Below are 13,325 nucleotides of genomic sequence, written 5' to 3' on the forward strand. Positions count from 1 at the left end.
TGGGAGCCACTAGAAATACAATAGGCTGCTTGGACAAGCACAAAGGTTTGAGAGACAGCCAAGAGCTGGGGCAGAGTTGAACAACAAGGTTTATCTCCTACACGAGGCCACTCCTTCAAGACTGGGAGAGGTGGTCGTTTTATCTACTGTACAGAAAGTGACACAGACCAGCAAAATGAAGAAACAGAGGAGTATGTTCCAAAATGAAAGAACAAGATAAAACCTTAGGAAATAACCTTAATGAAACAGATAAGTAATTTACCTGGTAAAGAATTCAAAGTAATGTTCATAAAGATGCTCATCGAACTGGGGAGAAGAATGGAGGAAAACAGTGAGAACTTCAACAGAGAGAGAGAAGCGTATAAGAAAGTACCAAATAGAAGTAAGTCTCAGAGCTGAAGAGCACAGTAACCGAACTGAAAGATACACTAGAGGGGTTCAGCAGCAGACTAGATGGAGCAAAGAAAGAACCAGTCAACTCGAAGACAAAGCAGGGGGATTTGTCCAATCAGAGCGGAGAAAAGGTTGGAAACAATGGAAGATGGCCTAAGGGACTTATGGGACAACATCAAACAGACAGACATTCACATCATAGGGGTCCCAGAAGGAGAAGAGAGAGAGCGAAAGGGGCAGAAATTTTATTTGAGGAAATAATGGCTAAAAACTTCCCTACCCTGGGGAGGGAAAGAGACATTCAGATCCAGGAAGCTCAGAGAGTTTCAAACAAGATGAACCCAAAGAGACTCACACAAAGACACATTATAGGTAAAATGTCAAAAGTTAAAGACAAGGAAAGAATCTGTTATGTGCAAGAGAACCCCATAAAACTATCAGCAGATTTTCAGCAGAAACTTTGCAGGCCAGAAGGGAGTGGCACAATATATTAAACTTGCTGGGGGAGGGGGTGGGGGACAAACAACTTCCAACCAAGAGTACTCTGTGTGGCAAAGTTATCCTTCAGAATTGAAGGAAAGATAAAGAGTTTTCCAGACAAGTAAAAACTAAAGTTTATCACCACTAGGCCAGCCCTACAAGAAATGTTAGAGACTTATTTAAGATGAAAAGAAACTGTGCTAATTAGTAACAGAAACACATGAAAGAATAAATCTCATTGGAAAGGTAACTATTTGATAAATGTAGTGGATTAATCACTTATAAAGCTGGTATGAAGGTGAAAAAAAAAGCAGTAAAAATAGCTATGATTACAGTAATTAGTTAAGGGATACACAAGATAAAAAGATGTAAAATGTGACATCTCAAAAACAAAATGTTGGAGGGGGGAGTTACAATGCGGAGTTTTAGAATGGGATCAAACTTAAATTGTTATTAACTAAAATAGGCTGTTATAGATGTAAGTTACTACATATAAACCTCATGGTAACCACAAAGCAAAACCGATAGTAAATACACAAAAGATAAAGGAATATAAACATACCACTAAAGAAAGTCATCAAAGCACAAGGAAGAGAGCAAGAGAAGGAGATAGGAACAGAGGGGAACTTTAAGAACAGCCAGAAAACAATTAAGAAAATGACAGTAAGCACACACCTATCAATAATTACTTTAAATGTAAATGGCTAAATTTTCCACTCAAAAGACAAAGTGACTGAATGGATTAAAAAATCAAGACCCATCTATAAGCTGCCTACAAGAGACTCACTTTAGATGTAAGGACACACAAACCGAAAGTAAAGGGATGTAAAAAGGTATTCCATGCAAATAGAAATGGAAAAAAGCTGGAGTAGCTACACTTATATCAGACAAAATAGACTTTAAATCAGAGACTGTAGTAAGAGACAAAGATGGGTGTTATGTAATGATAAAGGGGTCAATCCAATAAGAAAATACAATGTTCACAAGTATTTATGCACCCAACATAGGAGCACCTAAAATACAAAGCAAATAGTAACATATCTAAAGGGAGAATAGCAGTGTAATAATAGTACGGGCTTCAATACTCCACTTACATAAATGGATAGAACCTCCAGACAGAAAATGAATAAGGACACATAGGCCTTAAATATGTTAAACTAGAGGATTTAACAGACATTTACAGGATATACCATCCAAAAACAACAATACAGATTCTTCTCAAGTACACATGGAATATTTTTCAAGATAGATCACGTTAGGCTGCAAAACAAGTCTTAATAAACTTAGGAGGATTGAAATCATATCAAGCATCTTTTCCAACCACAAAGGTATGAAACTGGAAATTAATTACATGAAGAAAACTGCAAACTGCACAAATATGTGGGGATTAAACAACATGTTGTTGAAGAACCAATGGGTCAAAGAAGAAACCAAAAGAGAAATAAAAATCTACCTTGAAACAAATGAACATGGAAATGTAACATATCAAAATTTATGGGATGCAGTGAAAGCAGTTCTCAGAGGGAAGTTCATAGCAATAAATGCCCTCCTCAAGAAACAAGAAATGTCTCAAATAAACAACCTAATTTTATACCTCAAGGAACTAGAAAAAGAACAAAGCTCAAAGTTAGTGGAAGGAAGGAAATACCATGATCAGAGGAGAAACAAATGAAATAGAGACTAAAAAGATAATAGAAAAGATCAGTGAAACTAAGAGCTGGTTCTTTGAAAAGGTAAAATTGACAAACCTTTAGCTAGACTCACCAAGAAAAAAAGAGGACACAAAATCAGAAATGAAAGAGATGTTACAAGTGACACCACAGAAATACAAAGTGTCATAAGAGACTAGTACTATGAACAATTACATGCCAATAAATTGGATGACCTAGAAGAAATGGATAAATTCCTAGAACATACAACCTACCGAGGCTGAGTCATGATGAAATGGAAAATCTGAACAGACTGATTACTAGTAAGGACATTGAATCAGTTTTCAAAAAACCTCCCAACTAACAAAAGTCCAGGACAGATGGCTTCGCTGGTGATTCTACCAAACATTCAGAGAGTTAATACCAGTCCTTCTCAACCTCTTCCAAAAAATAGAAGAGGAAGGAACTCTCCCAAACTTGTTTTACAGGCCTGCATTACCCAGATACCAAAACGAGACAAGGATACCACAAGAAAAGAAAATTACAGGCCAGTGTCTCTGATAAACATAGGTACAAAAATCCTCAACAAAATATTAGCAAACCAAATTCAACAAAACATGAAAAGGATTATACACCATGATCAAGTGGGATTTACTCCAGGATTGCAAGGATGGTTCAACATCCACAAAATAATGTGTTACACTACATTAACAGGAGGAAGGGTTAAAAATCATGTGATCTTGTCAATAGGTGCAGACAGAGCATTTGACAGAATTCAACATCCATTTATGATAAAAACAGAGGGAATGTTCCTCAACATAATAAAGGCCATATATGGCAAGCCCACAGCCAACATTGTGATCAATGGTGAAAAGCTGAAAGCTTTTCTTCTGAGATCAGGAATAAGACAAGGATGCCCACCACTTTTATTTAACATAGTATTGGAAGTCTTAGAGCAATTAGGCAATAAAAATAAATAAAAGTCATCCAAATTGGAAAGGAAGAAGTAAAACTGTCACTATTTGAAGATGATATGATATTATATAGAGAAAAATCTAAAGACTCCAACACAAAAAACTGTTAGGACTAGTGAGCAAACTCAGTAAAGTTACAGGATGCAAAACCAGTACACATAAATCTGTTGCATTTCTTTACACTAACAATGAACTGTCAGAAAGAGAAATTAGGAAAACAATCCCATGTTCAATTGCATCAAAAAATAAAATACCTAGGAATAAATTTAACCCTGAAGGTAAAAGACTTGTTTATTGAAACTCAGAAGACATTAACGAAAGAAATAGAAGACATAAATAAATGGAAAGGTAGTCTGTGCTCATGGGTTGGAAGAATTAATATTGTAAAATGTCCATACTACCCACGGCAGTCTGCAGATTCAGTGCAATCCCTATCAAAATTCCAATGGGATTTTTCACAATAGAAATAGAAGCAATAGAAGAAGCAATCCTAAAGTTTGTGTGGAACCACAGAAGACCCCAAATAGCCAGAGCAATCTTTTTTTTTTTTTTTGACTGCGTTGGGTCTTTGTTGCTGCCCGCGGGCTTTCTCTAGTTGTGGTGAGTGGGGGCTACTCTTTGTTGCAGTAAACGGGCTTCTCATTGCGGTGGCTTCTCTTGTTGTGGAGCACAGGCTCAGTCGTTGCGGCACACAGGCCCTAGAGCGCGTGGGCCTCAGTAGTGGTGGCACACAGGCTCTAGGGCAGTAATTGTGGCGTGCGGGCTCTAGAGCACAGGCTTAGTAGTTGTGGCACACAGGCTTAGTTGCTCCGCAATGTGTGGGATCTTCCCAGACCAGGGGTTGAACCTGTGTCCCCTGCATTGGCACGTGGATTCTTAACCACTACACCACCAGGGAAGTCCCCAAAGCAATCTTGACAAAGAAGTACAAAGCTGGAGGTATTATGCTCCCTGATTTCAAACTATTAATATATTATAAACCTATAGTAATTAAAACAGTGTGGTACTGGCATGAAAACAGACACATAGATCGATGGACCAGAATAGAGAGCCCAGAGATAAATCTACATATATATGGTCAATTAATTTATGATGAAGGATCCAAGAATGTGTAATGAGGAAAGGACATTCAGTAAAGGTGTTGGGAAAACTGGAGAGTCACATAGAAAGGAATGAAACTGGACTTTACACTGTACACATAAATAAACTAAAAATGGATTAAAGACTTGAAAGTAAGACCTGAAACCATAAAACTCCTAGAAGAAAACACAGGTAGTAAGTTCTTGACATGGGCCTTGATGTTGATTTTTTCAATCAGACACCAAAAGCAAAAGCAATAAAAGCAAAAATAAACAGCTGGGACTCCATCAAACTAAAAAGCTTCTACACAGCAAAGAAACTATTGACAAAATGAGAAGGCAGCCTACTGAATGGAAGAAATATTTCCAAATCATATGTCTGATAAGTGGCTAATAAACAAAACGTATAAAGAACTCATACAACTCAATAGCAAAAAAAACCAAGCAGTCCAATTTAAAAATGTGCAGAAAATCTGAACAGACATTTTTCCAAAGAAGATATACAGAAGGCCAACAGGTACATGAAGAGATGCTCAACATCACTTAATCATCAGGGAAATGTAATCAAAACTACAATGAGATAATCATCTCACACCTGTCAGAATGGCTATTATCAAAAAGACAACAAATAATAAGTGTCGGCAGAAAGGAAACCCTCATGTATTATTGGTGGGGATGTAAAGTGGTGCAGCCACTGTAGAAAACAGTGTGGAAGTTCCTCAAAAAATTAAAAATAGATCTGTCATACAATTTAGCAATTCTACTTCTGGGTATTTTTCTGAAGAAAACAAAAACACTAACTCAAAAAGATACCTGCACCCCCGTGTTCATTGCAGCATTATGTATAATAGCCAAGATATAGAAGCAACCTACACATCCACCAGGGATGAATGAATAAAGATGAGCGCACGCACACACACACACACACACACACACACACACAGAGAGAGGAATATTATTCAGCCCTAAAGAAGAATAAGTCTTGTCATTTGCGACAGCGTGGATGGATCTAGAGGGCATTATGCTAAGTGAAAGAAGACAAAGACAGATACCATGTGATCTAACTTATATGTGGAATCTAAAAAAGTAAAAATAAAGACCAAGCTCATAGATAAGGACATATTGGTGGCTGCCCGAGGCGTGGAGTAGGGGTTGAGAGAAATGGATGAATTGTTTTTTTGTTATTTTGTTTTTTAGTTTAAATAAATTGAACAATTTTTAAAAAAGAAGAGAATGCACAAAAGCAGTAGGATAAAAGGCTAATCGAAGCAGTCATTTCAAAGGGATTATGGCATAGAATACCAGGCAAGGCAGGATCTCAAAAAGAACGTCTTAATTTTCAGTCCTTGAAATTTCTTCCTTCCTTATCTGATACAGAGTTCAGGAGGCAAAGATGCTACTTACAACAATAAGCTCACGTTCTGTACTCAGTATATTCCTTTGTGGGGGGAAATAAAATACAAGCTTGGGAACTGGTTTCTGCCCTTAAGGAAGTTAATAGCTTATTGGTCCACACGACAGCCCCAAATTGGTTTGCAGTTATGTATTCAGTGTCTTGTGGATTAAGAGTTTGGGTAATTCCCTTGATTTGTAATAGTTAATGATTGATTAGTATAATCTGCACATGAGTGACTAAAAGCACTTTGTCATAACCTCCTGCACATTAAAAACACATTTGGCGTTATGGCCACACGCCCATGAGAATAACGGGGTAGGGTCTGCGCTGCGGGCTGCGGCGTCTGCTCGGAGCCGTTGATACCGTGCCGATGGCTCATTTCTCTCTCCTTTGTTTGTGTATATGTTTAATGGGGTTTATCTCTCTGGATAAGAAATGGTAAAGACATCAAATGTCTAGGAAATGGGCAGCCACCACAGATCTGGATGGATGGTGGTGGCGGTGCCTGTCCCGTGTGATGAGGGGTCTGAACGCCTGTCCCCCGTCTCTCCTCAGGTGTCCATCGATTGCCCGTGGTCCATCTACTCCACCGTCATCTCGCTGACGTTCAGCATGCCCTTCAGGACCACGCACTCCCTGCTGTCATCCGGGACACGGTAAAGGACCTCAGGCCCCTTTCCCAGGCTCCCCTACCTGCAGGCCCTACTGTTCAGAGCTTGGCTTTGGTGACGCTGAGCATGTTTTCTCATGGCCATGATGCCACTGTCCACCTGTTAAAATTCACAGTAATTCCCTGGGTCCTATAGCGCCCAGCCCATACTCAGATTTGGTTTGTAGGATGTGGGATTCAAACACAGTCCCCTCTGTTTCTGAGATCCCTTCTCATCCCTCCTCCCCCTGTTTTCAAGCCATTGGCCCGTTGCCAGACTTGGGTCAGTTGCCATATCTGGCTTCCCCTGGTCACGTCCTCGTGGGTTTGTGTAAGTAGCTCCCTGTCGGCTGCTGTCTGTCACCTCTAGAGGGGGGCTTGCGGTCTCCGCACTCCCGACGCTCGGTCAGGTCCCTGTGTTGTGGCTGTTTGGCAGCACCCCTGGCCCCCGCTTTCTGCCAGCGGCGCTCCTCGCCCTCCGTACCCTTAGTGTGAGCCACAGATGGCTCCAGACATTGTCGCCGGTTGAGAGCTACTGCTTTAGAGGCTTGACTAGGTTCAGATTCAGTTTTTGGACAAGGAAGTCTGCAGGTGTCATCCTGTGCTTCACCTGTCCCCGCCTCAGGAGACTCAGTGTGTGGTGGTTAAAAACACCAACAGCTCTACAGAGAATCTGGGTTGCTTTATTTGAGCCTGGCTTTTCAAAACTCCTCTTTACGTGTAACAGAAATTCAAGTGAACTCTGTACTGACCTTGTTTGTCAGTGAGTAATCGTTACTTCTATAGATGAAGGGTAATCGTTACTCTTTCTTCCATGACTCATTGCAAGCTATTGTATGTTTAGGAAAATCATTTACAGTCGTGTAATAAAGTATCCAAAACAGAATATTCTTAGACCCATTTTTCCTAAGAGATAGCTTGCATAGAAAGATCTGTTTTTTTTCTGACACTTTTACACGTGAAATTAAAAGTAGAAATACATGTTAACAACTGGTTCTTATTTTCCTGTGTCACTTTTTTGATTCCTTACAGAACATCTTCTTAATACAGCCAAACTGTATTTAATAAAGTTCTTAAATGGCAAAATCTTCCTGTTTTTCTCCTTTAGGAAGTACGTTCAAGTGTGTGTCCAGAATTTGTCGGAACTCGACTTTCAGCTGTCAGGCAGTCATCTCGCGGAGACTGGCGGTCGCACCGACCTGCGACCAGTACCGCTGAACACGGAAGCCGAACAGGTAACCGTTTCCTGGAACCGAGCACAAACCTCTCAGCAGGACACAGAGGAGAACAAGAGTGTAGTGATGTTGATGGAAGTGACCGTGTGCTTCAGCTGAGCCCTTCCGTGCAGGGAACGACCTTGCTGGTGGTCAGTGGGAAGCACGCACTGACATGCAGCTGTGTTGCTGCGATGTGCATGTTTGCGGTTCGCTGTGGGCCGAGTGGCACAGCACATGGAGTAAGAAATAGGTTGATATTTGTATTTTTAGAAAAATTAAATCTTACATTTGTCAGACTCCACACACAGATTTATTCCAAGCTTGTCCTGATCAGTCTCATGCTGATTGCGTGGACGCCATCACCGCCAGAAACAGTGGCTGCCGCCTACATGACTGCCTCGCCCAGCGACGGGCTCTCAGGTGTCGGGGTAGCTTTGTGAAGGAGTCACATTCACGTTCACACTGTCTGGCTGAATCCTGGCCCTGTTTTTTCTGTTCATTGGTTGCGTGTGTTTTTAGACAGTGCTGAGTGTTTAGAAGATCAAAGGTTTTCTTAACGGATGTCTGATCTTTAGCATTTTCAAAGGGTTTTTCCCAGCATTTGACCCATTTCAGATGCTTCCCAGGTCTGTCACTGTGCTTACAGGTATGGACTGTTGCCTGAGGTGGCGCCAGCTCCCTTCCTCACTTCACTTAGTGGCAAATACACAGTAGTTGGCGTGGGTGTAAGGATGTCCCTTTAACTGTTTGATGACATTTCCCACTTTGGGAATGTATGGGATACTGAATACTAGTAACCGCTCTTTATGCTTTTTAAAATAATCCCCTGTGCTGTAGAGCTTATGGAATCACAAAGGCTGAGACCCTTTTGACCAGTTCGAGGCAGTCTTCCTCGAGGGCAGCTGAGGGCAGTGCTGGGGAGGCGGGCGGGGCAGTGCAGGCGGCGTGTGGGGAAGCGGGCCCTGGGGGACCGCCTCCCCCGACCCTCTCGCCCCCCTGGCGGGAGGCGCCCCCGGGACTGAGCGCCTGTGTCGCGTGCGCGGGCAGTGACGGCCGACTCCCTTGCAGCGCATCCACAGCAGGCAGGCGGTGTTCTTTGTCTGGGAGCTGAAGTGGACGCAGGAGCCCCCCCCCTCCCTGCACTGCCGGTTCTCCGTTGGATTCTCCCCAGCTTCTGAGGAGCGGCTGTCTGTCTCCTTAAAGCCCTATACTTATGAATTTCAAGTGGACAATTTTTTGGTATGTATTGCCTTATTTTCTGGTGGGCTTGTGTGGTGGCGAGATGGAAGAAGGCATCATATTCTTTACCTTCTGTAAATCAGACAAAAGCTTTCAATATAATGAAGCAACCAGTCACAGAAAAGACCCAGCACTTGGGGCCTGGAGGCCCTGACTGGCTAGTTAGAGCCCGAGGTCCGGTCCGGTGGCGGGTCTGACACTCGTGCCCTCCTGCGCGGCTCCCGCTGGGCGCGGTCGTCTCCAGAGACAGGACCCCACCTCTCCTCCCTTTTCTCTGCCTTAGCGCTGACTTAGTTGTGTCCTGCACCCATTTCTTAAGAGTCCTTTTATCTTGAGCATTAGCCGCTGTGTCTCTAGTTTTTTAGAAGAAAAACTGAAAGTATTATGGAAACTTACTTAAAGCAGATTTTCTTTAACCCGCACATTAGGTGTGGAGCTAAAAGCAGCCTAGACCTAGGTGAGTAAAGGCAGTAGTTGTGTTTTGTTTCTGTACTGAGATGATTGGGTTTGGTGTTAGGTAAATCAAAATGTGGATACACAACTTTTGGGGTGTTCCCTTTTCTTCTCTTTACGACTGAGATCGTCAAACACTTTATTTGAGAAGGTGTTTGTATAGCTCTTGACGTTAGCAATTTTTTCAACACCTCCTTCCAACCAGAAGACTATTTGTTTCCACCCTCCTGCTTCCTTGAGCTCTCCTTATTAGCCTTAGAGTTAAACGTAATCACTAGCATAGTTCCTCTTTTTGTTGGACAAACAGGTGCCTTTTTGCTGTGTTGTTAATAGCAGCTGGACATTAAGTTATTCGTATGGTAAAGAGTCTGCATAAATTTAATCTGGGTTCCTTACTGCAGATGATGATTAACACTAGTTAGCAGTTTCCACTATTTTCTGTCTTTCTTGCTTCCTTTTCACATTGAGCATAGGAAAAATTTTCCTTTCGAACTGAACAAGCTTAGTTAAAGGCCAGAGAAAAATACCTGGTGGATTGCTCTCTTCAAAACCGGTATTCTGAGGATAAGAAATACAGATACCACCTTTCTTTTTTGGCTGCGTTGGGTGTTCGTTGCTGCACGTGCGCTTTCTCTAGTTGCGGCGAGCGGGGGCTACTCTTCGTTGCTGCTCACGGGCTTCTCATTGCGGTGGCTTCTCTTGCTGCGGAGCGCAGGCTCTAGGCGCATGGGCTCAGCAGTTGTGGCTCGCGGGCTCTAGAGCGCAGGCTCAGTAGTTGGGGTGCATGAGCTTATTTGCTCCCCGGCATGTGGGATCTTCCCGGACCAGGGCTCGAACCCGTGTCCCTTGTTTTGGCAGGCAGATTCGGAACCACTGCGCCACCAGGGAAGTCCCCAGGTACCACGTTTTTTAAAAAGCTTCATTGAGATTTGATTTCTATACCATGCAGTTCCCCCGTTTGGATTGTGCACGTCGGGGAAGTTGGCGTGTTGACAGAGCTGTGCTACCGGCACCACGATCGTGCTTTAGCACACTTTTCATCCTCCCAAGAAGAAGCCTGTGCCCCATTCACACTCACCCGCCCTCCTTCCTCTTCTCACCCTGGGCCACCGCTGATCCAGAGGCAAGTGTGCCTGGGCTTTGCCTGTTCAGGTGCAGTCGTGTTATTTGCGATCCTCTCAAGACTGGCTGCTTTCACGTGACAGGATGTTTCCAGAGCTCATTCATTTTGCAGCATGTTCAGGACTCCATTCTTTGTTGTGGGTGAATAATACTCCATTGTGTGGATAGGCCACATTTTGTTCTCCGTTTACCTGTGGCTGGACATCTGGGTTGTTTCCACCTTGGGACTGTTATGAATAATAATGCTGTGAGAATCCTTGTGGAAGCTTTTATGTGTATGTATGTGTTCCATCCTCTTAGGTAAATTCCGCGGTGGAGTTGCTGGGTCATATGGTAGCTCTGGGTTTAACTTTTTGAGAAGCCGTTAAACTGTTTTTTAAAGAAACATCACTTTATATTCTCTCTGGCAACCTGTGAGGGTTCCAGTTTCCACACTCACACCAACACTTGTTCTTGCTGCCCCTTGATCACAGGCATCGCAGTGGGCGTGAGCTGGTCTCCCATGATGGCCCATGGTGTTCAGTATCTTTCCTGTGCTTTTTGGCCATTTGTGTGTCTTCTTGGAGAGATGTCTGTTCATATCCTTTTCCCATCTTTTAGTAGGGTTGTCTTTTTATTGAGTTGTAAGTGTTTCTTTGTATGTTCAGTCCCTTATCATGCATACGATCTGCAGATATTTTCTCCCATTCTGTGGTTGTATTTTCACTTTCTTGATGGTTTCCTCTGAAGCACAAAAGTTTTTAATTTTGGTGAAGTCCAACCTTAGTCTCTTATTTCTTGTACTTTTGGTGTAGGATCTAAGAAATCATTGTTCATCCCAAGTTCAAAAAGATTTCCTCCCATGTTTTCTTCTAAGAGTTTTATAGTTTTAGCTTTTACATTTCAGTCTACGATCTACCTTGAGGTAACTTTATGTATGGTGACAGGTGGCGGTCCAGATTCTTTCTTTCCATGTGGTGCCCCTATGCTGCTCGTTGAAAAGACCCTTCTTTCCCCGTTGGATGGTCCTGGCACCCTTGTTGAAAATCTGCCGAGTTGATTTCTGGGGAGCTCACTTCTAGGCACTGTACCCGCAGCCTCCGCGGCTGCTGTCAGCAGGCCCCTTGCTGCTGACGCAGGCTCAGCCGCCCCTCCTTCCCGAGAGCAGCCAGGGAGCCGTGTGCGAGGACACACTTAGGAGTGCAGCCGCCTCGTCGCTCTGTCACTTGGAGCTGCCTCTCCAGCTCTCAGCACAGTCGCGCTCGTCTGGCTGCCCTCGCAGCCCTTGCGGACCGTGCGGGCTCTGGCCGTGAGCTGCTCGGGCCAGGGCCTCTTCCATCGGCCCCTTTGGTGTTGCTGTTCTCTTCTTCAGAAGGGGGGCAGCCACGTGTGGGGGGCCTGGGCTGTGATCCCTTGTGCGGGCTTGAGGCCTTTGTCCCGGGTGGTGGGCAAGTGTGAACATGTGCGACTACCAGACAGGTCACGGAGAAAGAAGCATTATGGAGAAGGTTCATTATAGACCTTTCCAAGGAACTCCTGTTAATTTTTCTAGTTGTGATAATGGCATTGTGTTTTGTTAAGAAAACGTCCGTACTGTTTAGTAACACATCCTGAAGTATATATGGGTGAAGTGACAGGTCTGGAATCTGCTTTAAAGCAGCCTGGGCAGATGAATCAATGTGGATCGATGGATGGCGGCGGCTCCTGAAGCAGGATCTGACCCGGACTGTGGGTGACAGGCCCATGCAGGGTCACGGGCCGTCCTTCCTCCTCCTGAGATGCCTGCACGCGTTCTCGTTAGGAAGAGAGCTTAAGGCTCTTGAGGTGGGGCTTCCCGAGGGCATCATCTCTACAGGGAGTCAGTGGTCAGGGGCAGCGAACGCACAGCTCCTCCTCTGGTCCGTTCTCTCTCGAGTCTGCGGGCGGCACCGTGGTGGCCCCAAACAACATTTCTTCAGATGGCTTATGTCTCCTGTGCCCTTCTCTCTCCTTTCTCGCCCAGACCTTGTACAGTGTGAGAGCGGAGATATCGCCCCCTCCAGGGACAGAGCTCTGTAAGACAGGCTCGCTCTGCTCCTTGGAGGTGTCCATCACGCGGCTCTCGGACCTCTCGGACGCGGACAAGGATGAGGCGCTGACGGAACGTGAGGACTATTTTTCAACGAAGCTTATGTACGAAGGTGGGTCTAGAGGCTGCTTTCCACTGGCTATTGTGCTCATCCCTGCCATCCACAAAGTGTAGTGTTCCTCATCTGAAGAGAGAACGTTCTAGAATTGAAAGAGCACGTTTGAATGTTCCAGTGTATGATACGGTCCTGGGCTCACGGGATGTTGAGCCTGGTTACTGTGGAGTCGTTCTCCTAACAGCCATTCGAACAGCCTTGGGGCTCAGGGCTGAGCACACAGCGGTGCCTAGAGCTGCCTTGTCCTGTCTACCCGTGAGTCAGGCCCATCCCCCCGGAGCAGAGCCCAGACCCCGTTGCTGAGCAGGCCAGGCGTCCTGTAGTCATGCTCCTGCCCTTTCCCTCCAGCCTCCTTTCACTCCCTTTCCCCTCACCCGCCACGTGCACCCCGACCCTGACATGCCCGGGCCCTTCACCCTCCCCAGTCTCTGCCCGACACCCCTTTGCAGCCCCCCTCCTCCTGGGCCTGGGCTTCTTCAGTAGTGGTTCTCAGGTTTTGACGTCAGGACATT

The 13,325-nt window shown here is 44.5% G+C and overlaps 1 protein-coding gene across 6 annotated transcripts in view; it reads left to right on the forward strand.

Moving 5' to 3' along the window:
* TRAPPC10 (trafficking protein particle complex subunit 10) overlaps nt 1-13,325 on the forward strand; it is a 91,945-nt gene that overhangs the window by 72,845 nt on the left and 5,775 nt on the right. For all 6 annotated transcript variants that reach the window (XM_060151029.1, XM_060151030.1, XM_060151031.1 and 3 more), the window contains 4 exons: nt 6,527-6,627; nt 7,729-7,855; nt 8,906-9,076; nt 12,633-12,810. In XM_060151029.1, coding sequence (XP_060007012.1) covers nt 6,527-6,627; nt 7,729-7,855; nt 8,906-9,076; nt 12,633-12,810 — 577 coding nt within the window. The remainder of the gene's footprint in view (nt 1-6,526; nt 6,628-7,728; nt 7,856-8,905; nt 9,077-12,632; nt 12,811-13,325) is intronic.

The sequence above is a fragment of the Lagenorhynchus albirostris genome, chromosome 5 (genome assembly GCF_949774975.1).
Source record: "Lagenorhynchus albirostris chromosome 5, mLagAlb1.1, whole genome shotgun sequence".
Lineage (NCBI taxonomy): Eukaryota > Metazoa > Chordata > Mammalia > Artiodactyla > Delphinidae > Lagenorhynchus > Lagenorhynchus albirostris.